The following is a 25,803-nucleotide window of genomic DNA, read 5'->3' as shown; positions in this document are numbered from 1 at the left end:
GAAAATTTTCCACACGCTTTCCAAGCAAACGGAACTGGCTGGATTATTCTGGTCTGAACTCACACAGAGTTTTAAAAGCAGTCTTTTCTTTTTTTTTATTCAAAAAGGAAATGAAAGCATAATTACCAAGAACTTCGCATGTGAATTTTTCTTTTTCTTCCTCTGTTTTAAGCTTTAAAGTACACTGTGACATGACACAAATTAGCTGCAGCAGTTACAATAACAGCTTAATAGAAAGTGAGCTATGGCGATTTTTCAACAATCCATGTGCAGCAACGTCTAAATAGGCAGAAGACGCACATCTGATGTGTTACAATCAAAACTCATAGAAGCTGGCTCGTGGCAGCAGGCAGATAGCTTTGTTTGCTCTTCATAATTAGACGACAGCAGCAGAGGCAGGTATGTACACATGGGACACGACAGGCCCATATGCTGGAGACTCTATAACCAATATCTTCTACACCTAACTCCCCCTCCACAATTCCAGGCAGCTGCCTCGCACACATCCTTTAAAATTATGCCAGGGAGGAATTTCCAAATACAAGAAAACGGAACAGCAATTAACGCACTTCCAAAGGTTAACTAGAAACAACCCCCATTTCCGAATGGATGTGCCTGATCACTATTGAGGTAGTGATAAATGCTTGAGGGAGGGGAGTGGGTGCTTAGCAAATAGTATTGGGCATTACTGTATCGGTGAGGAGTAAATCTGTGCATATGAATACGAGTTTAGAGAGATTTAATGAGGTAATGAAATTGCCTCAGAGCCAGCCTCACCCAGTCTGAAGCCTGCAGACAAATGAGAGCAACAGCGACGCCTACTAAAAAGAGAAATCTGTGTTTCTGTCATCCGGAATGAAGGAAAACCTCAGGAGAATGGTGCATTTTCACCTCCCTTCTCAAAGAAGGAAGCTGTTCGAGTGTCAGAGGTGACAAAAGTACGTGAGCAAGAAAGACCTCAACTTAAAGTCCTACTCCAATCATCTTATGATCTATTGTGAAACATTCCCAGTATTCTTCTAAATACGATTATGTTGTTTTTAGGCAAAGCCAATAAAAAACTATTGTTGTTATTAGCTTAAATGAGCACCATATTGGCACTTTTTAAAGTCATCATCGCTTTCTCCTAATCAACAGGTGGCTACAGCGGCTCTTACCCAACCGTTCCGTTCCACTTTTCAATGGACCTACACCGATGGGGGCCCCCTAGAGGTACGGTTCGGTACTGTTTGTTGCAGGGGTGTCAATCATTCAAGGGGGTAAAATCCAAAACCCACCTAAGATCGCGGGCCGAACAGGATAAACATTTATTAAACACACCAAAACAAAATTTGTAAAACTTCAGAAATGTAACTTTTTAACATTACTATGAATAAAAACAGGCAGGAATAATATTCCAGAATAAATCAACTATCAATATTTTACTCTCCACTAAAATATAATTAGTCAAAATGATAAAAGTTAGACATAAGTGCAAGATAACACCGGGCCATTAATAAATTAAAATAAAATGATCTGGAGGGCCAGATATAAATACTTAAAGGCCGGATCCGGCCCACGGGCCTTCACTTTGACACATATGGTTTAGTGGGTCCATTTTACAATGGAAACGCTCAAAATACCAGACCAATCAGCGGAAAAGAGGCTTAAGCTGTGGAAGGGAATGTTTGCTGCTGCTCTCATTTCTCATCATCCCTCTGTTTGCACTCTCCTTACAGGCCCTAACAACCCCAACCGAACGTTACCAATGCAGCAAACGACCAAAATCCGATCCATCCATCCACACAGTTTTGAGCCAGATATCAGTTCAGACAAGGAAAACGAAGACATACATGGATCGAATTGTCTGCAAGTGGATGCAATGCTCGTTAACTATAGCATCAACGTCACTGCTAGGGGCTCCTCCAAACTGCATTTTTTGCATCTGCTCCGAATTCACAACAATTTGAACAAGAAATTATTCAGAAATTCAAATGTATTCTTAATTTTCATTAAATATGTCCTTCATCATGGGAAGAATGCTACAAGAACGTGTTAACAACACCAAAAGCATGTTTTTCATTGGAGTGGGTCTTTAAGTAATTGACACATGTTCTCAACAAATAGAACTACAAAGGTCATCCATTTATTTAGAACTTACGTAGAGAAGGTTCAGCCGCACCTCCAAATGAACTCTTCTATTACCCTGATAGGAATAGATCCATTAAACCAGGGGAGCTCCAAAAAGCAGAGAGATTTCTCTTTAGCTTCCTTTATCCTCTTGCGCTCACAACAAACCAAAGCTGCCAACTTATGTCGCCAAAAGATTGTTCAAACTTGCAGCGAAACATTTAACTCATATTGAAAAATGTCTTTCCTCTGGGTTTATAATGGATTAACAATCTATCCTGTGCATGTGTGCGTACGAGGGGGAGAGTGATAGAGTGTGAGTATTGGCTTGGGGGTATAGTGTTATCCAGAGGCCATCTGTCTCCAGCTGGACCATTAGCTCTTCAGCTGTTCAGAATGTGCCACAGATCAGTCAGTTAGACAGGTACACAAACCCACTCGCACACATCCGCACACACGCCGGGTCTTGCAGCAACAATTGCGGCTGACAAATTGAGTTTGACATTAGAGGTCAAAGAGGGATCAGCAGCCTCATATTCACTGATATGGTGCAGAATAATGTTACTCCTGCATCTAGGTTGGAATACAAGATAAACATCCAAAATGTTTATTGCTGCTGCCAGGACTCAAGCTGATAGACAGAGAAAGAAAAAAAAAGGTGAACACTGAAATCACCCTAAAATTGTTGTAGTTCTGTACCAATGTTATCAGGAGAGAGGCTTCTTGAACAAAAGCTGAGGCTGGATGTGACACAGTTCATGCAATCTGGCCTGGACGTTCACCACTGAGCATATGGAAGGACCCCGGCTGCTGGCAGGTGGCAGTGATCTTCTGATCTCCTCTGCTGCCAAGCCCAGCCATGCTAGACAGCGCAACCCACCGCCAAACTAGACCAGACCAGACCGGACCAGTTAGTGCTCCGGCTCTCTCGAGCGCGCTCGCCATTACTCTCGGAGGCTTGGTCCAACTGAGGTAAGCCCGAGCTGCTCTGTGCCAGGCAGCTCAGCGCGCAAACAAGCCCATGCCGAGGGACATGGTCACAGACACGAGGAGAGAGGACCAGTTGGCGCATGTGGTCTTTTTATATTAGTGTGTCAGATGCCACACATGGATACACACATGCCTGCTTTTTTCTCTTCTGACTTCCAGTCACTTTGGGTCCCATAAAATACCAAAAACAAAGGACTATTCCTACAGGAAACTCCCGACGTTAACCCCGATGCGGTAAATACAGTTCAGCCCTAAACTGATGCTATCAGAAGAGAGCAGCAGTGCAAATAAAACAGCTGACGCGGCCTTCCTTTCTTTTAAAATGCTTTTTTGAACCTCTTTTTCATCCATTCTTTTACCATCTCCTCCTCCCCCTCGCTGCTGCTCGCCGCTCCTCATCCAGAGGATTTTACATCTCTAAAATGCAGAGGTAGCCATTTTTGCAGCGCCGCCTGGGGTGCTCACTCATCCAGCTGGTCGGTCAGCCACAGAAGCCTTTCTCACTCCATCTCCACAATATGACATTTTGTGAATGGCGGCAGAGAGGATCAATCCAGCCAGTACAGGATGTTCATAATAAGCAGTGAGTAACTGCCGCATGAATCATAGCTGTCCTCAAAGAAATGCCCTATTCCTGCTCAATGGAGATGCTTTCACCCTTACACTTACTTTTTCATGCTCTTACTCTCGTATTTTGTCTTTTTTTCTCCTCCAACGGCGAGGAGAGTGGCGCAGATAATCTGTGTTATTCTCACAGAGGGGACCCATAGAGGTCCCCACTGAGCCTGGCCGGAGCAGGAGCGCCGACACAAAGCCTCGCCGTAGGATCTGTGGTCATTGTCTCGTTTGACTCATCAGATATCGGCTACAGTGTTAGTCAGATAATACAAACCTTAAAAAAGGGAGGTAAAACACTATTTTCAAAATATATGTCTAAAGAGCCCCAAAATGGAAAAATAGTCATAGCTTTTTGAAGTGAATGGATGTAAATATGCACCCTATTGCATAAAGATTTACGCAATTTCAAAATTTCCTCTCAAGGTATTAATAAGTGCAAATTCAAAATTGCCAAAAATGTATTAATATTAAATACATTTTTACTTTTTTTGGGTCTTACATTTCTTGACATTCACTAAAGCAAATCAATAATCTAGCAGAGATCCCACAAAAATGACATTATTCATCTTTAATTAATCTCTGTTTTTATCTAAAATGTATTATAAAACAATGGAGGACAGACAGCGTGCTATTATTTGCTCAAGAAAGTTAATTCAAGTAAATGCAGCATTGATTTAATTTGCTTCCTCTGTAGGGGAAAAAAAAGCATCTCCCTGCTCTCGTTGCTTCTTTGTTGCAGCATTTCCTTCCTGAACCTGATGATTTCAATGTTTTTAAATTTATGTATCCACTTTAACTCGATCTGCATATCATTAGCTATAATTTGGAAACTCTATTTTAGAGACGCATGTATTTGAATAATTAGATTTTTAGCTATTTGCACTCAAGATGTAAAACATGATTGTAAAACCAAAGAGATAAGCCTTAAAAAATTGCAAAAAAATATATAATTTTAGAAACCCTGGATTATGACATGTCATTTTTTTAAAATAACCAAACTTTATTTTATAAAACAAGCTGCTCTGAATAACAAATGTGAACACGTGTAAGAGCTGTCTCTAACATTTGCATGTTTTTATCAGAAAAGTCAGATATTCTCTGAGTTGCAGAGGAATGAGCAGAGAGGATTAACAATAGCTTAAAAAGTCTCATTTAATGTTTTCTTACAAGTTATCATTAAAAAAGGACAGGTTTCATGTTCCCTGTTTCTGAAAAAAAAGCTTAAAAGTAAGAAGGAAAAACTAATTCTGGAAAGCTATTACCAAATATGTGGAATACTAATTTGTCTCTTCAAAGCTTTACTTCATGTGAATGCGTGTGTGTTCATAGAAAACATGAAATTCACTATTGGGAGCAGCAACCTATTTCCTGTAAACATTAAAAGCACATTTTCAAAGACTAAAAGGAGAAAAGGTAACCTTTCAAAGTTACAATGAAGTGGCATCTTTTTTAAGGAGTCAGAATGTCTTGAAAAAAAGGTGATTACCTGTGTTTTCCACATTTGGAATCTCTAGCTCTGAAGTCTTCACCATCAATGTGAGACAAGTGTCTGTTAACACGTCCATCAATACAGCTCACTGTCGCACCGCTTGCACATCATTTTGACTGTTCCACCTGTTGAGAACAAAAGACACAAAGGAGAGCGTGAGGGGAGGCTCCAGATGCTAAAGTAGAATGAAACAATAGCAGGATTAAAATAAAGTTTGTTTGAAGAAAAAAAAAACTCTTAAATGAGACCATCAAAAAGGCCCTTGGGGCTTTTTTTCTAAGTGTTACATGATCGTGTCTTAAATTCATTTGCAAAGCAAGAACGCATGCAAAGATTGTAGTGGAGATCACTATGGCAACAGCAAGACATGAAGTCCTATTTTAAACTTATTTAAGGTTTACAGCACTTGTTAACCTATGCAAACCTTACATAGGTAGCGGCGCTTGTGTTTATTGTAATTAGCAGACTCCCTCCCTGCGCAGCAAGAGAACAACCCAAGATTAAAGCCCCACGCCTGAGGGGACAACAGCAGCGACGCTACTCCTTCCTGCAGGAACTTTTAATGGTGATGGCGGAGCACGACTGAACGTACAGTAAGTGAGCGAATGCATTCAATACAAAGATTCGTATCAAAGGTTGACAGAAGTTCATTCGCTTCGTGGAACTGGTTGATAAAAAGAAGAATGAACGAGGAATAAAGGTGAAAGGAGGAATATCAATCCACTGCAACTGCAATACAAAACAAAACACTGGACGATGTTCTGCTATTTTACACTGTTTTCTTCCTTCTTCCTCTGCAGTTGCACTCTGGAGGAGTAGAGGCTGCAGGATGACAAATGAGCCATGGGAGGGCATCTAATAACATGATCTCCTTTTGGTGTGAAAAGGTTGGAGATTAAGCCAGACGGTAGAAAATAAGACAAAGGCAGTGTGCAGCTTTCTAAAGCCAACTGCCATCTCTTTCATCCACTTTCTTCTAAATGTCATTAGCTGCTCACTGACCTGAGTTAGAGCTACCTGAAGGGAACCCCCGCTTTAGCTCACAGCTGCATACACACCAGCACAGTGGGTAATTACCTCATGAGGTATCATATGAGCTCATGTGTGAAGCAAATAGAGGGGCAACGCAGGTGTACCGTGGCTATAATGTACTGTGTGAGAGCCTAATAATGCAAAGATACTAGGAAAAAATAAAGATTTTTAAATGCTGCAAAAACAACCTCTATAATAACTTAAATGCATTTAAATCGCCTTTTCCAAAGAGGCGTCTGTTTTCCTTACTTTAAGCATAACACATACTCATGCCTGAGTTTAGAAACTACATATTTTACCTGTGAACACTACAGTCAGCAAAAACAGTCTTGAAGCTAAGTTCACATTTTCAAATGGCCGCTGTTAATGAAACGTCAACATAAATGCACAGATCTGTGTGTTTCGGGCTTTCAAAATTCTTGTGTAGCTATTCACATTTTTAAGTCGTTTTTTGGGCCGGGTCAAACTTTGACCAATCAGGGATTCGGATTTGGTAGTGACGCATGGATAACATGGAGAGATTAAGGCCCAATCTGAATTCTTCCCTTCTTCCTTTCCCTTCATTTATCCCTCCAAACGGAGAGTTGTGGAAAAATTGTGTCTCATATTTCGGATGTCACTTCCGTCGATGACGTCATCAATAATTGCCAGTCAGCTAGCTTTAACACTTGAATATACATAACAACAGCGGTTTTATAACTTTAAAAAGGTCATGCTACATCAAAGTCTTTACTTACATTTAAATGTAAACGTCTGTGGTTCAGAGCACACCCACATGAAGGAAAGTGCTTCTCAGCATGACGCGGTTTAGCCTCATGGGGGAGGACTTTATAACCCTCCGTTTGGAGGGTTGGATTTAAAAAAATATATTTCCTGGGTACACTTACACTTAAACTCCCCTTTCAAATGGAGGGGAAGGGAGAAGGGAAAAAATTGGATTGGGCCTAATAATTGCAGTTTGTGCTCAGCCAGATTTATAGGACAACAAAGCAGAATCCGAATTCTTCCCCTACTCCAACAACTTCTCCCTACCTCATCAATTGTAGGGGGCATTTGAAGGGATAGGGTTGTCTAAAATATTTTTTTAAGGACTATTGATAATGTCATTGAGTGAGAGTGTCGACCAAATTTGAAGACACTATTTTTACGTATCTCAACTTTTGGAGGGTAAATGTAGGGGTAGGGAGAAGCAATAGGAGCAGGGGAAGAATTGGGATTTGGCCCAAGTCTTTCATGTATCAGATCAGAGCTGTGAAAGAAAAAGCCTGGAGCACAATTTGAACCGCTTCAACATTTCCCACCAAGCCTCTTCCAACTGAAGGTTTCAAACATGTGTTAGTAAACAACTGGAAGAGACAAAGAAGAAGAAGCTCTCCCCTGTTTGTCCAGTGTGAACACCACGGGCTAAATGCACATTCAAGACTGCAAATAAAGCGTGTTCTTGAACACGCACGTCATATCCGATGTATCCGAAGCTTAACTGTTTCTAAAATGTGTTCAAAGTCTGGTCCTTGACCTCAATCAGTCCAAGTTTGGATTTCCATCAGCATGCAGCCTGTCATTAAATCAAGACTATGTGGCTCCTCGCACCTCCTAAGAACTGTAATTTCTTGGTGTACATTGTAAGCCATTAAAAACCTGTGGCAACAACCTGAGGCGATCTGACTTTCAGAGCCTTAAGGGCCAAACAACAACACATGTATTTGTTTCTGTGATCAGGGCTGTACCTTTTCACTACTCCATATCTTTCACCAAGATCTTTGCTACATTTTTCTTGACTTGTACCTCTGATGCTCTGCTTTGTGTCATCCACTTGAAATGGACTCCAACAGTAAAAGTGCCCCCCAATTCTGCTCCTTTGGCATTCACACTATGGTGAATCACACCTGGCTTTACTTGCTAGTAAACCAATATCTTCCAGATAGATCACAATTTGTATAGATGAATACTACTACAGACCAACGAGCGCAGCTGTAAATGAGCCCTTATGGAGCCTCATTGATTCCAATTACAGAGTCAAGTCTCGTGGAAACCCAACTGGATGAATGTAGAAAACACGCAAACCTTCCCCACATTGTAAAGTTTGACAAAAAAGAAAAATGGTTGAGTTTTAATTCTAGCCTCTTTTGATTGTACTTCCATTTTTAAAGTCCAACTATGTTTAAAAAAAAAAAAAACTAAAGCCAGAACAGAACATTTTATTTCTGCGATTCACCTTCAATACCAAATACTCATTAAAATAAAAGTGACTTTTACCTTAATTTAGCCCAAAGAGTTTAAGACCAGTCTCAAATTTAAATGACCACAGTCTTTTACTGACATTTAATGGGTAATAGGTCGAAACACAAATCCCTGCAATATTTTATGCAATTTAGGATTTTTGCCTATAGAATAAATGGCTGCATCCAGTCATTAGTGAAGCACCAACACAGCATGCATTTGTCAAAGGGGCATTTAAAGTGTAAATTAGTTTCCAATACTCCAAAAAAGTTCAAAGTTTCTCTTGGGTGCAAACAAAACCAAGCGATACAAAAAAGAAAAAAAAAGATGAAAAATGGCAACAGCAGCAGTCTGGGCTTTAATGTAGATATTTATGCTCCAATATAATTTTTTCCCATGGAATTTTAGTATCCATCCTTATAAAAATAAATAACAAAAAACTAACAGTGATAAAATCATTAGAATAAAAAGGACCTTAGGAGCAATTTTCAAAACTTTAGCAACAATAATGTTGCCGGTATTAGTAACTGCCAATCCAACAGATAAAATTAACCCATGAACCTAAAAACACAAGATAATATTGAGATGGATCACATTAGAATTTATTATTCTAAATCAAAATTGATTGTGTAGACAAGATGTGCACAATCAAAGAAAGCCAGGTCGATGTAGCCACTTTTGAAAAGAATTGCATTATAATATTATACGCAGATAACATAATTATGTGTAGGACTATCTAGGACGTGATGTTCTCTTCAAAGAAAAGTCCTACAGCCAACAAGCCTCGGCTTAAGTGCTCATCTACAGAAACGAAAATGGTTTTGAGGTCAAGTTGTGCTAATCACTGAAAAACCAAAGCCCCACCTCTGGCAATAAACACTTCAGTAAGGCTTGGACTGGGGCTGACTGAGTGAGATGAGCTAAGCCTAGCCTTATCAGCTTTATCAATACAATAGTCTGAAGAAGAAGAAATTCAGAAGGCACTTCGGCATCCTATTAAAAACAGGCTTTGAGCCAATGAGAAGTGCTTGTGAATGCAAACGGGTGCAGTTCTGCTGTGGAAGTTCAATCTGAATGTGGTTTTGTGTGATCAGCCGTGTGGAAAAAAAAAACTCAAAGTTGAGGATCCACAGCATCAACATCCCCTGGCAGAAACTTCCAGAAAAGAAAAGAGGAAAGGAGAAAACGAACGTCAGGCGTTTAACATCACTCCCAGCACCTTCGCAGCAGCTAGCCAACTCCTGCGCCTCAAATATGTTTATTTTGCACATTATTCATGATTTTCCTGTGTGCTGCTCCTCTCCCTCCTTTACCATCTCCACCACTCTGTCAAGACCTGATGAAAGGCCATTTCAATAATGAAGATGGACTTACTGCAATAGAGAGCGCACATAAATTGGAGCTACAGCCAACAAGCATGTCCAATTTGCCAAGCGGTTAAGTCTGATGTCTGGGCACAGCTTTAAGAGAGCGCCTCGGCTTCCGTCAACAGGTCCGCGCCGACCTGATTCATCCATCCACATCATTAATACTTCACAGAGGGCGCTACCATTTAACTCCGGAGCAGGAAACTGCTCTTTAAACACCACACAGAAGGGCACGTAATCACCGAAGCACACATTTGTGGATCATGCAGGTGCAGTAAAAATGGCCGGCGATTCTGACCCCCTTCTTTGTTCCAGCTTGTGGGCTGGGGTTCACTTGCATGATGGGAAACAGAAATAGAGGTGGAGAGCAGTGAGTGGTGGGAAGCAAACAGAATGATCGAGATTTGATTTATCATTTTAAACTCTACAGATCATGCGTTAATGTGCAAGTCGGATAACAAGATGTTTACCCGCTCTAAATGGAACTTATCAGGACCACGATCTAATTCCTGCAAGGCTCTTTCTGTTTTACTGTTTTTTTTCCTCAATTCACTTGCACCTCTCACTAGTGAAGCGGCAATGAGAGGGATAGTGTGGGTGCATCACTGCCAAAAATGTAAGGCCAGGTCCCACAGCGGTAGTATATTCGGGAAGAAAGGGGTCCATTGTGTCAACAGAGGGGGAGAGCCAGGGGCCAAGGAACAGACCGCCAACAGAGGAGCTCTTAAAAGAGGGCATAGCACCACAGGGAACACTGATCCAAACAGACAGCGCCAAAATGGCGACACTTCTTTTTAGCACAGGTGTACAGTTTCAGAGCAGGTTCAAGCTGAGTAACTCAGTTTCACTGGCAACTCACAGCGATAACATTGAGCATTGTGTGATGGGACTCAAATCCAATACTCTGTAGTCTATGATAACATAACATGTTTACAATAACTAGTGCATTTCCTATAGAAAAAGAAGCTGATTGACATCTATCAGGTAGTTTTTATCTGACGAGGTCAATACACAAAGGGAAAAAAGAGCTTGTTTAGAGCTATAGGTGCATCAAGAGTCACTACTATTTAAAAACTTATACACACAATGCATGCTTTTCATCCCTCTCCTTTGTCATTTGAACACGAATGTAGCTGCTGCATTCAAAACAGTTTTATTCAGCTCTTAAACACCCACTCCAGTGAAAATTATGCTTTTTGGTGTTTTTACAATCTTTTTGTGGCAAGTTGTTACTTATAAACTACAACCATTCTGATGCATCCACTTGCAGACAAATAGATCAATTAAAGTCTTCATTTCCCTCGCCTATGCCAAGGGGCCCCAAACTACCCACCTCCACATTTGGCCCGGCCCCCCAAACACTAACAGAGACGAATGATTATTATTTTTTTTCCCCAATCTCGTTTTGAGATTGTTTGCTAACACTGCTAGTAAAATAGTGCTTGCTAACAGTTAGCATCAATCGCGTACAGAACTACTATCAGAAAACACTTTTTCCGCTAGCCTACAAACTGACCCCGGCCCCACGCCAGCGAAGAAAAATATTATGTGGCCCTCACAAGAAAAAGTTTGGGGACCTCTGGTCTAAGCTGACATCTAGCTCACAACTGCACAGCTAGATAGCTCCAATATATTGCTCGCCATATTTGTTACACAGTTAATGCAATGTTGGGGCTGTGAGAGGCTGTAAGAAAGCAGTAAAAAGTATAAAAAAGGGATAATGGGAAATGCGTGCAGGCTTATCCCCCACCAACAGTCTAGCGCGCAACTCAGAAGTTAATTTCTAATAAACTACTGCCACTCTGCAGAAACTATTTTACCCAAATACCCTTTAACACACTGACTGCTTAGTCAGGTAATCAACTTGGTTTAAATCTGTAGGTGGTTGGTCTACAATAGATCTCAAATTATTGCAGAGGAAAACTAAACAAAAAAAAAAATGAATTGACTGAATCAAACTGAGAGTCCTCAATTGTAGTCACATTGTCCTCAGGTTATACTGTTTCAAAACAAGTTGCACATCTGTTTGCAGAGAGGATCTATGTAGACACTCATTACAATGTTGAAGACACTTAAAACTGGGCTCAGTCTTGTTGCCGTACTTCCAATGTCATGTAGTACCTCATCAGAACAAATTCAGTTTAGATGAACCTTAAAGGAACAATTTCAACAAACAATTATTTAGTGTTTTCACCCAACAATAACCATTAGGCTCCAGCAGTCCTGTGTCTCCGTAAGGGATAAAATGTATTCAGAAAATGGATGGATGGATTATTTTGTGCAGCTCTGTATGGAAGCAAACTCCTAACAAATCTTACCTTTAGATTCTCCTGGATTGACCTTTGCAAACTGAGGTCATTTGTTTTCCTGTGAACTGATTTTAAACCAGCCAGAATTTGGGGCTAGTGCGACTGCAGGATACAGTTTATTTTTAGTCATTTGATCAAACTAAATTACAACTTTGAACCTGTCAGACCTTTTTATTAGGTTCTGTAGAATTGTGCCTCAATTTAACATTATATTTATCTTTTCAAATGATGACAGAATACAAGATGTCACAGTTTTGTAATTTATTTGACTTTTCTAAGAATAGTTCATCAACAGGAAAAAAACAAAAAAAAAAACGAATGAAAACAATCCAACATGGCCGTCAGCAGTTGTTTGCAGATGTGTCCAGTCTGAACACCCTACATTAGTCAACAGAGCTAACTTTTCAGTGTCATTTTGTTACTATGTATGTTAGCTTGATACAGACCTGATTATGTAAGCTAGCATGAGTTAGCTTGTACGAGTTAGCTTGTACGAGTCAAATCTAAGCCGCACTGCAATGCTAAAAGCTATAAGACATTTGTTCTTAGAGGAAAGGAGAAAGCACAAAGGGGACATTTGTTTCAGTGTGATGGTATTCTGAAGGACTTAAAAATGTTTTTTTTTTTTAATTTAATTGCATAAAATGTCTTGGGTTGTGAAGCAATTTAAGTTTTTGCCAGGACTCCCTTGAAACGAGATAACATTAAAATAGACAACTCATTAGAGTTCTTAACTTCTAAGGTTGACAGCAAAGGTACAACTTTCTTCAAACTTAGCTGCTTTACCATAAATTACATCCTTATTTCAAAGAAAAATATCCATCAGGCCTTCAATTTACTCGTGAAAACACAGCTTTTCCAAAGGCTCAGTATTCAAATGTGCACAACAAGAAGCGTCTGGCTTCCTTTGTCTGTGTCAACATGCTGTTTCCTGATCTGAGACTATTGTGTTTTTTATATTTGACAAATCCCAATAAAAGAATCACACTTGTTTTAAAGACTGCTTGTCAGATAAAATCTGAGCAACAGCTGAGGACAAATCCTAATAATTTTGCCTCTAAAAAGAAAAAAAACAATGTTTATCCGTACATCTCAGTTCAATGGTGTTTTCAGCATGTGCGTCTCGTCTGCCAGTTTTTTGTTTCTGTTTGATCCTGAATCCTTACCTGCAATCCCACACATGGCCACAGTGATGGAGGAGATAAGCTATCTGCTGGCGATAGTCATCGTCAATCACAAGCTGCTGAAGAGCCACGGAAGCATCCGATAGGAATAGATTCACTATGAATCAGGATTAGGATTTTTATCAACCTAACACAACCGCAAAGGCTGATCTGGACAATTGCAACTATAGTCCCCTCAAAGTTTGCTTCAAAACACATTTGTAAGCTTTTTAAAGGACAGACAAAACAACAGGGTTTTTTCCCCTAAGGCTGCTGGGGTCAATAATAATTTGGTTTTAAGTCAGCTTCAGCTTTTATTGAGAAAATCTGTCAATCTTTATTGATGGGATCCTGCTGCTAAGACCTGAAAATAACCTAAACTTCACACCTAAACATAATATTCAGAGAGTCCGGTGATGGAGGTTTAGTGAATCGTAAAAAGCAAAACCCATTGTAAAGCTCTTTTTGAAAGTATTGCTTTGATATTTGAGGTATTAGGCAAATGCAGAGTAATCATTAAACCCTAAACCAGTAAAATACATTTGAAAAGAAAAATCCAATGTCAAAGCTTAAAAGACAAATTTTTGAGTTTCGTTTGTAATATTTTCTGAATCGAGAAATGCAGTTTTATCACATTATATTTTCTAATTAACCTTGTAAATCCCACCACATGAAAAAATGACTGAAATTTCAGATTTTTTGGAATTCAGATGGTATTTAAATCATTTTATGAAAAATCAATTATTACCACAATAAAGGTTTTAAAAGTACTTTAGTACCAAGAAAAGTACTTTTTCCTATCCAAACGGTTTTTAAGGAAAGCTTGAACCATACCAATGAGATAGGGTACTCAGAAATGTCTATATGAAATATGATACAAGAAGTTAAATAACATTAAGATAAATTATTTAATTCAAATTTGATTGACCTGTTTACATAAGATAGCAGTGACATTCCTGGCTAATGACAGGCTTCACGTAACATTTGAATTCATGGATTCCAAAATCAACCCATTTTACAGGTAAAACACAAAATAGATCTGATTTTTTTAAGCCTTAAAATATAAATCATCTTTAAACAGTATTTCAAAGTGTTCCTAAATCCACTAAGTAATTATCCATATCTTTAGGAGAGTTAATAATAAATATTTGTATTACAGAAGTCTAAGTTTAAATTTTAAATTAGTTCAATTTTGTTTTTCAAACATATATCGGATTCATTTCAAACTAATTTAATTCACCAGGTATTAACAAACCTCAGCAATGAGATGTGCGAAAAGAAAAAAAACTTTACATTTTTTTCTCCTGGTTCCACCCAAAAAAAAGGTGGAAGCGCAGAAGCATTTGAAGGTAGTTTTGCAACTCCATGCTCATTGGCATCCTAAAAGAATATGACTTCGCAGAGCCCTGGACTGCACAAATAGAAAAGCAAATCAAACCTGACAGTTGTGGCACGCCCAGCAGTGCTGAGAATTTGATTGTCCCCTGTCAATCAAAAGTGCATGCCCTGTTTGTGAGCAATTTCTACATCAAATATAAAGTAAAAAGACGAGTTTCGTATAAATGGTATCACCAGCACAGTTGTCATGGAGGCTAACAGGGGAGAAAAACATTTTTGATTCTGAGTATATTTATTTCATTGTATAAATAGAATAAATAATTGCCAGTTTTGATCTGGCGCCAATGTGTTACTTTAGATGTGTAAACTGGACAATACTTGATGGTTTCACTTGTATATACTTGAACTAAAGCAAAGCCTCAAAATTAAAATATATATATATATATATATCTTTATCTAGCAGACATTAATACAAAAATCTATTATTTAAAGTTCCTATCAACTCATTGGTACATGTATTGCTGAGTATATTTTACATAACATGGGGTTTTCTTAACAGCAAGAGTGAAAAAGACAACACGAGATAAGGAAAAAAAGAACAACAGCAGAATAAGACAAGGTCAAGTGAGAGGAGATAGAGGCCATTATCATTCTTCATGCTTCCCTCCAGACGAAGCAGCTGCATGTGTTTACAATGCCGTTACATCCGTACATACACACGCCATCAAGAAAACAACTTCAAGCTAAGGAGAGCACATTTGTAAAAATGGGATGGAACAATACGAACAGCGGAGAGAAGAATGGCAATAAGGCAGGCAGTTGCCAAGGTGTTAAAAGTTGATTAGGTTGTTAAAGGTCACATAGTCAGGCCTCATCAGCTGTCCCAATGGAGCGCAGGAAGCAGCTCAGGGCCTCAGCACTGCTGCTAATGAGACAGAAGCAATGGCATCCTCACGCACATATGGATATATCCTGCTCTCAAGTTCAGCAATCTCCTCGTGGTGCACAAGGGTGCACGGCAGCACCCAGTAAATGTGGGGAGATTAACCAAAAACATCTCAACTAACCTAACAATCCCAGAACAGAGGAGGCTGAAACGGCTCACAGTGCAGAGGGAAGCTGTGTGAGGCATGCACTCCTAAATTGATCAAAGAGCTCGGAAATGTTCTGTGCATTTTCCTCTACTTGTCAGATGCACACACATGAGCTTGCACAGCAGAAACTTGCACACTGTAATATCATTTGCTCATTTGTGCAAACCTTGTTTGGTCCACCCACCACTCTTGAGGGGTCAGTCTTATGAAACAATTGCGTATTTAATGAGGCGCTGCGTTAAAGCATTTTAACATCATGCTACATTCCCATACAGTGCTCCCACTCAATACAGTCCAAAAGCTGCGGATACTTGAGCGACCGAAGACGCACACGCAACACCTGGAAGACAGAGACCGAAAACGAAGTCACAACACACCCTTTGACTCCTGACTGACACACACAAAGGCCGTCTTTCTTCCCCTTGCTTGCACGCATCAAGAAATCTTTACCGCATTGGTGCAAAAACAAAGAAGGTCAGCCATCAGGGACGCAATTATCATATTTCCAACAGGTGCATTTATTAGAGCTACGCTTCATTTGCTGTGCTATGGGCACTGGGGGCCATTACACTGCAGTGATCAGCGCTAATACAGCGACATAATGTCCTGCAGCTTTACATGCCTGCAAAGGCACTCTGTCAATGCCTTTTTCTGCCACAACAATTCCTGTCAGACACTTTAAGGCTTGGCGTGATCAATATTTTTTATTACCACCACTTTGTTCCACCTCTCTCACATAAGCTCTGAAATAATGGACATTTATGCATTTTTCAGGGCCGCTGCCATTCTATCTAAGGGAGGGGATGTGTGTTCTCTATGAGGAATAAACTCATGGCTAATAACTTGAAATGTTTCAAATACATTTAAATGAAGAGTGCACGCAACAGGCATGTGTGCCTCTATGTTCAGCCCTGCATGTATCCTTTGCATGTGTGGATGTGTTCTTGTAAGAACTAAAGGTCCCTCATAATGAGAAGCCCTTAAAGGTGAGGCTGGATCAAGGGGAAGGGAATCAGAAGGAGCCATAATGGTCGCTGTGGAGCGGGGCTCATATGGTTGGAAAGCACAGCTGAGAAAAGAAGGAGGAAAAATAGAATCAACACATGTGGCAACACAGAGGTACTGTACCTCTTTTAATTTAGCTTCTGCAAGAGCAGACCTGTCTACAGCGCAGACGGTGGAACAAAAAGGAAAAAAAAAAGAATAAAGGTAAAATCGCACTCAATATCAGTGTTGGCTACAACTGCCAAGAGCGGCTAATCAATAGAGCAGTTCACCTATGGGAGACATGTTCCATTAAGTCTGTGGGTCAATGTGTTTTCCAGCAGATAGCGGTGGTTTATTTTCCCTGATGCTTGTCCCCATCCGCATAACCCCCATGCTTGATTAGCTGCCCTGCTTGGCTCCATTGATGAGTATCAGCGATCACCCCGGAGTCCTATCAGTCAGCGACCCTCGAATAGACAAAAGGTGAACACGTGCAACCTGTGACCTTTGAACTCTGACCCCTGAGTTAATAAGGTGCACGTTTACAAACCATCTGGGCCATTATTCTCCTGTCGGAAATATCCATCCAGAGACATAAATAGCATCAGTGAGTTGTGGCGCGGCGCTAGGCTGACTGTTTGAACTAACCAATTTGTCACTTGAGTTTAGGTTAAGGTTTAGGCCTTTGTTTGATGCTTTTGGGCTCTTTTTTTTTAAATCGCCATCGTCGCATTATCTTTGGTCGACATCGCAGAACAGACCGGCGTGCGGAGCGTGAGGATATGCATGTATCACAAGAGCATGTAATTAATGGAATGACCTCTGAATGCTGCACATACAGCAGCCCCCCCTTCTCCTATCACAGCCACACACACTCACACACACACACACTACAGCAGAAAGGCTGTCTGGAACCTGCCAATTATTCTGTACTTTACTGGACCCTCGCTGCATCGGAGGTGTGATTGGAATAACAACCACCCCACCGAACCTAGTAATTCTCTATTCCCTGTAGGGCAGCACTGAACCAGCAGGGGAAGAAGGTGGGGAGATGGTAGCCATGATGGGAAGAACACAGACAAGGGGGGAGAGAGGAGCAAAACGCCGCGCACGACATGATGGAAGGAGAGAAAGAAGCAATATGTGAGTGCCTGTGTGAGTGACACTCTTGCTCGGATCCCCCCACCACCACCACCACCAACCACCCCACCCTCTGGGGAAATAACCCCCTTAATCCAGCATGCTCTTTTAGATAGACAAGATCCCCCTTCTTCTCCCAGCAAGGATATGAAACACTCCCCCTTGTGATTCAAATACCCGAGATGAGGGATGGAAATCGAGTATACACAACAATGTGACGTGGCGCAGCCAGAGAGAGACATCAACGTCCTCCTCTCCTCCTCTCCGGCAGTGCAGTCGCTGCGACGAAACGAGGTGCAGAGTCATTGGTTAGCACAGGAGGAAGTGGCCCGTCATTGGCTCATTTTTAGGGAGGTGGCATAAGACTGGAAGTAAGAGACGGCATTTTTCAATACAACACAAACACAAAAACACCTCATTAATCCCAGAGGGCAAATTGACCATTCAGGTTTATTGAACTGCAAATGTTAGTCGTTTTGTTTCTTTTTTTCTTTTGGTTTTCGTAAAAAGAAAATTGAGACGAAAACATCTGTGCACTTAAACAGCAGTACAATGCACTTTCATTATGCTTTTTAGCCCAGACCTCTAAAAAAAGAGAATGCAAATCTTTGACTCGGCTTGTTATAATCACCTTCTATATCCTTCCTGCTGCTTTTAATGCTTAGTCCCCCTTGGTAATATGCTTTCTCATAAGCATGCTCAATGTGACAAACATTCATGGACAGAGTTAATTAGCGGTGCACAGCACTGGATGGAAAGCCGAATCAATAAAGTCAAGGCGGGCCCGATCGCAGCAGGCCGATCGGCAGGACCCGCCAAGCACATAGCCTTTTCAGTGTGAACCGAGGGAGGTCTTTTTCTCTCCATTCTGGTAAATCACTCCACAGCCAGGCTGCTTGGTACACAGAGTGAACTGCAGAGCTAGGCCGACACAGTGTGATATTATATTAGCATTACAAAGGCTTTCCCACCATCTGTGACACACTGTGGAAAAAAAAAAAAAAAAATCACTTTTCGGTTTCCAAGCCCTGAGTGCTGATGTTTCCATAGGTTCTGTGGGGACTGCTGATGGCAGTGTAGCTGGGAATGACAAAGGGAACATGCATTTATTACAGCCTCTCTGACGAGGATGATTCACCTACAGTGAGTACATACAGTACTAAGCCTTCTCTTGCAGCTACTTGTATTTTAATTTTTGCTAAGGTTCAACAAAAGGGATAAATCTTGTAATATAGAGTAATGACGAAGCTACTACTCGAAATATGAATTGGCTGTTTCAATAAAGAGTGCATGACAAGAAAAAAAATCTATAAAGTGTCCTTAGAGCAGATAAAGTTCTGTGGTTCTCTTACGGCCTAGGAAAAATAAATAGACTTGGCTCGTCCACACAGCTCTCCTTGCTTTCCACTGTAGCCTGTTGTCACTAGCCCCTGGTCGAACGCCAGTTGCCTACTTGGCAGAGAGAGGTGCTGTACAAAGCAACTGGCAGGTCTGGTAAATAATGCTGATGGAGTGTGATAGAGAGAGAAGCACTGCCTTTATCCCACAAAGCTACTCTATCTGTTTCGGGGCGAGGGGGGGGGCTTTAAATGCCGACTTCTTCTTGTTTCGTATTTGACTGAAGAGGCAAAGGAACAGAAAGAATGGGCCCACCTAGCTCCTCTTTGTGGTATTTCGTTAGCTTAAGAGAAACTAATTGCGTTCAGCAAGAGCACACAGCACTGCAGAGCAGAACAACCTGGCAACAACAGAGATTTAGTGCAGAAACTTCATGCATACAATTACACAGATGAAGGAGGGACAAGTGGACAAAGGCAACAGTGTTGAGAGGGAAGCACTCATCCAGACAATCAGACGAGGCCCCCCGCTTGGCCAGGAGTGAGGAAGCCAGAGAGGTGCATGATTATCACAAACTGTATGACCGTATGTTCAAGCCTCAGCATCATCACACAGACATGATCTCTGTACGGTGAGAAATAAATCAGCATTTTTTTACAGAATACGATCCAAATGAGCTTTAAAGAAGACTTTGTTTTTAACTTGTATGGCTAAATATCTTGTAGGTTAAATGTCATGCTGTGTTTTTAATTTAAAGTAAGTTTTGGGGTGCAGACTGGTGTAGTAGTTGGCACTATCGCCTTACAGTGAGAAGGCCCTGGTTCAAATCCAGGGTCTTCTCTGTGTGGGATTAGCATGTTTTGACAAAAATAGTTTAAATATGGATTGTTGACTGTGTCTGTCACATTGGAGAATTTCCGAGGTTGTACTCCGTCTTTGCCCTCAAGTAGCTGGAATAGGCAACATGCAGCAACCTGCGACCCAGCACAGAGAGGTATAGAAGAGTTTGTCACATTTCCAAGTGTAAATTTGTAATGTGACACCCTTCTCCCATCCTTAAACATTCACTCTGCTGTAAATTATGTTTTGGGTGTTTTCAACATGTTTTTGTTGCATTTTTCTCACGATGGAGGACATTGATAAAGAAAATTAGGATTTAAACTGAATTTCTGAGTATTCTTTTATTCGAATTGCTGTGAATCAGAGCAGACAAAAAATGCTGTGGGAAAGAGCTTGTAGCTATGACATAGGTGCTACAATCAGCAAGCTACAAGCTCCGTGCTCCACTCCATTCTGATGCATCCATGGCTGCAAGCTAGCAGGAAAGCGTGTAAACAGATGGATGATGGGAAGTAGGGGCAGGCTTTCTTCACACCAACAGTCCCGCCCACAACTTAAAGGTAAATTTCTGATAAACTTTTGCCGCTCTGAAGAAACTTTATCCTAGAAAACAACAGGGTTTTTTTACCATTTATTGCAGCAAGGGTTGATTTTATCATTTACAAAGTGAAATTCATAATTATGTCAGCTGAGAAGGTATCAGTTAGGACTTCTTGAATTGATCAATATGTTTACGACAAGTGTGCAAAACAATGGCAAAAGTTTTCTTGGAACCAAAGCATAGTTTTATCAGGTAAAGGTGGACTAAGGTTTTTTTTCAAAAAAAATGTATAAACCGAAATAGTTTAAAGTTAAATTTTTCAAGAGCTTTTTCTTAAATTCATAAGTATAGCCAGAATTCTGCTGAAAAAAACAGCATCCAGTTATGTCGGATTGATTTAAAAAAAAAAAAAATGTAGGCACAAAATACAGTAAAGTGTAAAGCTAAAAGACGGTTCAGATCTAACTGCACAAAGTTAACTAATCAACAAATAGTTGGCGTTTAAGTGGGCGGGTCTCATAACTGTGAAGCTCTGTACACATTCGACATTTGCGTACATTCTTTGATGTACGTTTAGCCCACGCTGTTTGAACGGGACAAGCACAGAGCACTTCTTTTACCCTTTCTGCTGTTTACTAGCACGCGTCCACCACCTCCAGTTAGAAGAGATTTTAAGCTGGTACAATTCCCACGAATCTTGCTCCAGGTTTATCTTTTCACAGCTCTATTATGATAATTCCAGCCGGGCACAACAAGCAATTATTAATCTGTCCTTCATGATACATTCTTAAAAGATTGGCATTTCAGGGAATGAAAAGGGATGCAACCCATACGTCACTACCATATCTGAGTTCCTGACTGGACAGAGTTCAACCTTCTTTAACTTGCATCATGCATTCGATGGCTGTACGTTTTTTTTTAGGTAGAACCTGAAAACTTGCTCAGCAGTACTTGAACATGAGAGGTTTTAAATCAGGAAGCTGAAACATACATAAACTTTCCATTGGCAGCGGTTGTTTGAACGCGTGTTACCAAGGCTGGCATGAACATAGTATATAAGATTTTTCAACCAATACAAGAGCAATGCTAATGTAGAGGTATAAAATGGACGATACAACTCCATGGCTTAAGTCTTTACATAAAAATGCACAAAAATACTCAAATGATTGAATTTGTAAATATGGTTTTCTGCAACCGGAACCAGGAATTAGCCTATTAGCATTGAACCCATGAAGACCCCCGCGTTAGCCCTTACACTCAGAAATGTGCGGCTTACCAGCAGCTAAACAGAGGGAGCTTAGTTCACCTGCAGATGATTAGTAGCTTCAGGCATTAACACTTATCAGTAGCAAGAAAAAATCCTGTAAATGACAGCTCATGATCTCATACAGAGCCTGTGACTTATACTTAAATGAACACGTTGCCCACCAGGACCCTGTCGGCGCGGGCATTACTGCATCCAAAGTGCATACATGGCTTAGTGGGAGACGTAACTACACTCTCATCTCCGCCGCGGTGCAAAGGGGTCAATGAGGTTTCCAGCCAGGTGTGATATTCCTGTCACAGAGCCTCATTCTGAAAACACCTGTGGATGCACCTCTCCACTCTAAGTGTATCTAACATTAGCATATAGCCCGGAACAGCCTGGTAAGAGTGAAGGTAGCAGGGTTAGCTCTCCTGTCAAAACCAATATCCCCCTCTTGAAGACTCGACCATGTAGAGGCAGCCAGAATCATCTGCATAAAGGGAGAGGCACTCAAAAAAAAATCACCTCTCATAAAATACGACAGGGGAGCCAGCTCACTCTGGTTAAAGCATGATGAAAGGAATGGATTCCAGCACAGCGCTCTGTCTGTGGATAATCAAACAACTCTGGCACTAAAAGCACGGGCATTCAGATTCAATCGTGAGACTTGAATAAAGGAAGGAAGGAAAAAAGACAGAAGAAGAAATAAGAGAAAGTTCTTTAAGAGATGAGTTTCAAAATGCCTCCCAATGAAAAAAGAAAGAAGTACTCAGACTCTGAGGCTAGAACAATAGTTTATAGCTCACATTAAAGCAAAAAATAAAATGCAGGAGTAATCGGGTTGAATGATGAATGATTGGCATCTTATCGAAAGCAATAAAGATTCGTGGAAGTGCAGGCATCGTGAGCTCATGATATCCTGAAGACGGAGCGTGACCGCCGTATCGCTCACTCAGGGGAACATGGGTACACATTGAAGGAGCAGACAATGACAATACGTCAAATAGATTCTCAATGCATCAGATATCCTTGACAGCAATAAAAAAATGAATGAGAAAACTTCATAAAAGCTTTATTCCTTCTTGATGGGTTGTGCTGAATATGTACATAAAGCTAAGGGGTAAAATAATCTGTTCCCTGACACCACTGCAGGGTTTTTTTGCACTTGGACTGCAATGAACAGCTAAGGCAACGAGGGGAGCGAACGAACGCCTTATTACAGTGTGTGAAGTGGGGCTAGGAGCAGGGAGGGGTGCGGGGAACGTCTCAGTGACAGAGGCGAAGGCTGATGAAAGCCCTGCACAGAGCCGTTGAAAGCAAAGACACATGACACAGTTCATAACTGCTCGCCATCCAGGACAGTATCGCCTTCATGTAGCCCTCTTCTTCATGTATATTTAAACACTCGCAGTGCCAGCTCAATTCCAGCCAAAAGCATTTACTTTTTAAACATGCAACACACATACAAATATCTGAGGAAAATCAGGGCAAGCCTCACAAAGGAGCTGACAAACACAAAATGGGAAAACGTTTTTTTTTCTTCTTCTTTTGTTTTAATAAGCAGGGAAACTGAGCAGGCTGCAGTGGCCCTGACACATTGAGACTGCGTGATCTCACACATGGTTTGTCTTCAAGGCCCTTCGTGTGTTTGAGTATGGCAGTCAGTGTGAGAAAGTGTGTGGGTGTGTTTGCTCGACTATATCTTTGTGTACGAGAAAAAGCGAATGACGCAATGATGAGAGCGGCAGAGGGACGGTGAGGAGAAGGAAACGGACAGGAGGCCTGCAATGAAAATGAGAGGCGAAAAATATAAAATCAAAACAGAACGGCGATAGCAGCAGCCGCCGCGGCGGTGGGGGTCTCGTCGAGCCCCGGGGGGTAGGTAAGATTACAGATGTACACACAATGTTCTGGAGCACGGGCCAAAGGCTGAATAACAGTGTTGCTGTTTCTGCAGAGCTGCCTGCTGCAGCTCACTCTGTGCCTTGTTCTGCTCAATGCCCAGGGCTGCCATTCAGAGACGCTCCCTGTGTAGACTCTTATATCCCAAATAACAGAGTTCCTCTAACAGAACGGCACCGCTGTTGATGAGCCCTTAGAAAATACCCCGGCTTGATAAATTCCAGAGGGCATGCGTTCTTCTCCACCGTCACTCTTGTTTACCAGCAGTCAGCAGAGCAATTCCTGTCTCTTATCTTTTATTTATTTCTGCTCATAGGTTTTTGTCTCAACACCCTAATGATCGGATAAGCGCCGGTTATGAGCATCCTTCCACTAAAATCCAAGATATTAGGAATATAAACATTGCCATTAAGCTTCAGTGGGTCGGTAACGCTCCAGCTTGAGAGCTCTGTCAGGGCAAAAATGACCTGTCGTAAGCTTTTCTTTCACTTAAACCAAACTGAACTATCAGACTCACTGAAACCATTTTGACACCATTATAATTGCATCATTTACATTTTCATTAACATCGAGTGCAGCGGCGCAAATGTGGACTAATCATTTAAATATCATCAAGTCACATTACAGCTCGGCTAATTATTTTTAACAATCACCTGAATCTGGTTTATACCCTTAGATGCAGAGACGAGTCATTTAAATGTCAATAAAGGTTTAGGGTGCTGCTAAATTACTTTAGAATAAGAGAAGAGGGTCAACAAAACAAAAAACAAACAAAAAAGAAAAAGCAGTGACAGTGGCTGTTTTTTCCTGATTGCATTAAATAAGAAAGAATTTAGAAAGTCAAATTCTATATATCTCTAGTAAGAAAAGTTCAGTCTTTGGCACATTAGACAATATTTTATATGACAGCTCCACTTTGAACCTCAAATAAAGTTTTGAGTTTGTTTGTTTATTTTTAAAAAATGAGCTTTTGTAGTTTTTAACATGCAGTTGTAGCATTTTTCTGATGAAGAATGAAATAGAGGAAGAAAATTTAATTTAAAATTGCATTTCTGCTCATTTCTTTATCAATGACAGTATGAATCAGGGTTAGGGTTAACAGTGCCGTTGAAGCTTCAGTCGGCAGGCTGCTCCACTCTTTTTAGTTATATGACAAGTTCAAAATCGAAATAGAAATACAGATGTTGGATTGTTTTGATACAAGTTCTTAGCTCTTTCCCCTTATAAAGAGAAGAATCAGGTTCAAGTCCCAGCTGGGACCTTTCTTGGTGAAGTTTGCATGTTCTCCCTCTACAGGTTGTGGGGTTTCTCCTGCAGTTCAATAACATGTTCTATAGATTAACTTCGGTTTGTGTGGCCCGGTGACAAACTGGTGACCTGATTACTGTGACCCCAAAAGAGATTCAGCGAGTTCTGAAGATGAAATGATTGAAATGGTAAATTGTGGAAACTTGTATAGAACTTTTCTACCTTCTTTGAATTTATTTATTTATTTTATGAACTAGTGACTAGTAAATGTTTTTTTAAAGTACTCTGATAGACATCCTGTGGCTAGTGAGTTACAATCAGGAACTTTATATAATTTGTAAAAGTTTTATTGTTTTTGACTGGCTAAAAAAAATGGACCGCAAAGAAAAAACAGACGGATCCTTTTGAAGTATTTATTTTACTAATTGATTTAGCATTTTTCATTTAACTTTGAACAATCAGCACATCGCCAAACATCAACTCTTCAAAGAAAACACACATTTCAAATCTTTAAAACCTGAAGAAACAAGCCTTAAACCAAAACACAAGATGAAAATAGTGATCTAAAAAAATTAAGGTATAAAAGAGAATAAAATCTAATTATCCTTTTCTTAATTTAAATAGAAAAAGTTTCCTCCTTGACTTTTGTCGAGTTGTCTAATTGGTTGTTGTTGTTTCTGGTTATGTGAGCATATTCTTATAACCTTTCCTCTGAATGTCAGAAGACTTCTGCTGGAGTCTGTGCGAGTTAAAATAAACTGTTGTAATGAATGTGGTGCTGCAGGATTTAAGCACCGACATTTTAGAACCTTCCCGTATGCAGCAAACACAT

General features: G+C 40.5%; 1 protein-coding gene across 1 annotated transcript in view; it reads right to left on the bottom strand.

Moving 5' to 3' along the window:
* The window catches only part of nexmifb (neurite extension and migration factor b), a 66,405-nt gene that overhangs the window by 10,280 nt on the left and 30,322 nt on the right, over positions 1-25,803 (bottom strand). The window contains exon 2 of the mRNA XM_024283516.1: positions 5,204-5,331. Coding sequence (XP_024139284.1) covers positions 5,204-5,282 — 79 coding nt within the window. The 5' untranslated portion in view covers positions 5,283-5,331. The remainder of the gene's footprint in view (positions 1-5,203; positions 5,332-25,803) is intronic.

Source organism: Oryzias melastigma, linkage group LG10 (genome assembly GCF_002922805.2).
Source record: "Oryzias melastigma strain HK-1 linkage group LG10, ASM292280v2, whole genome shotgun sequence".
In the NCBI taxonomy this organism is placed as follows: domain Eukaryota; kingdom Metazoa; phylum Chordata; class Actinopteri; order Beloniformes; family Adrianichthyidae; genus Oryzias; species Oryzias melastigma.
This window is presented reverse-complemented; position numbering and strand designations above follow the sequence as displayed.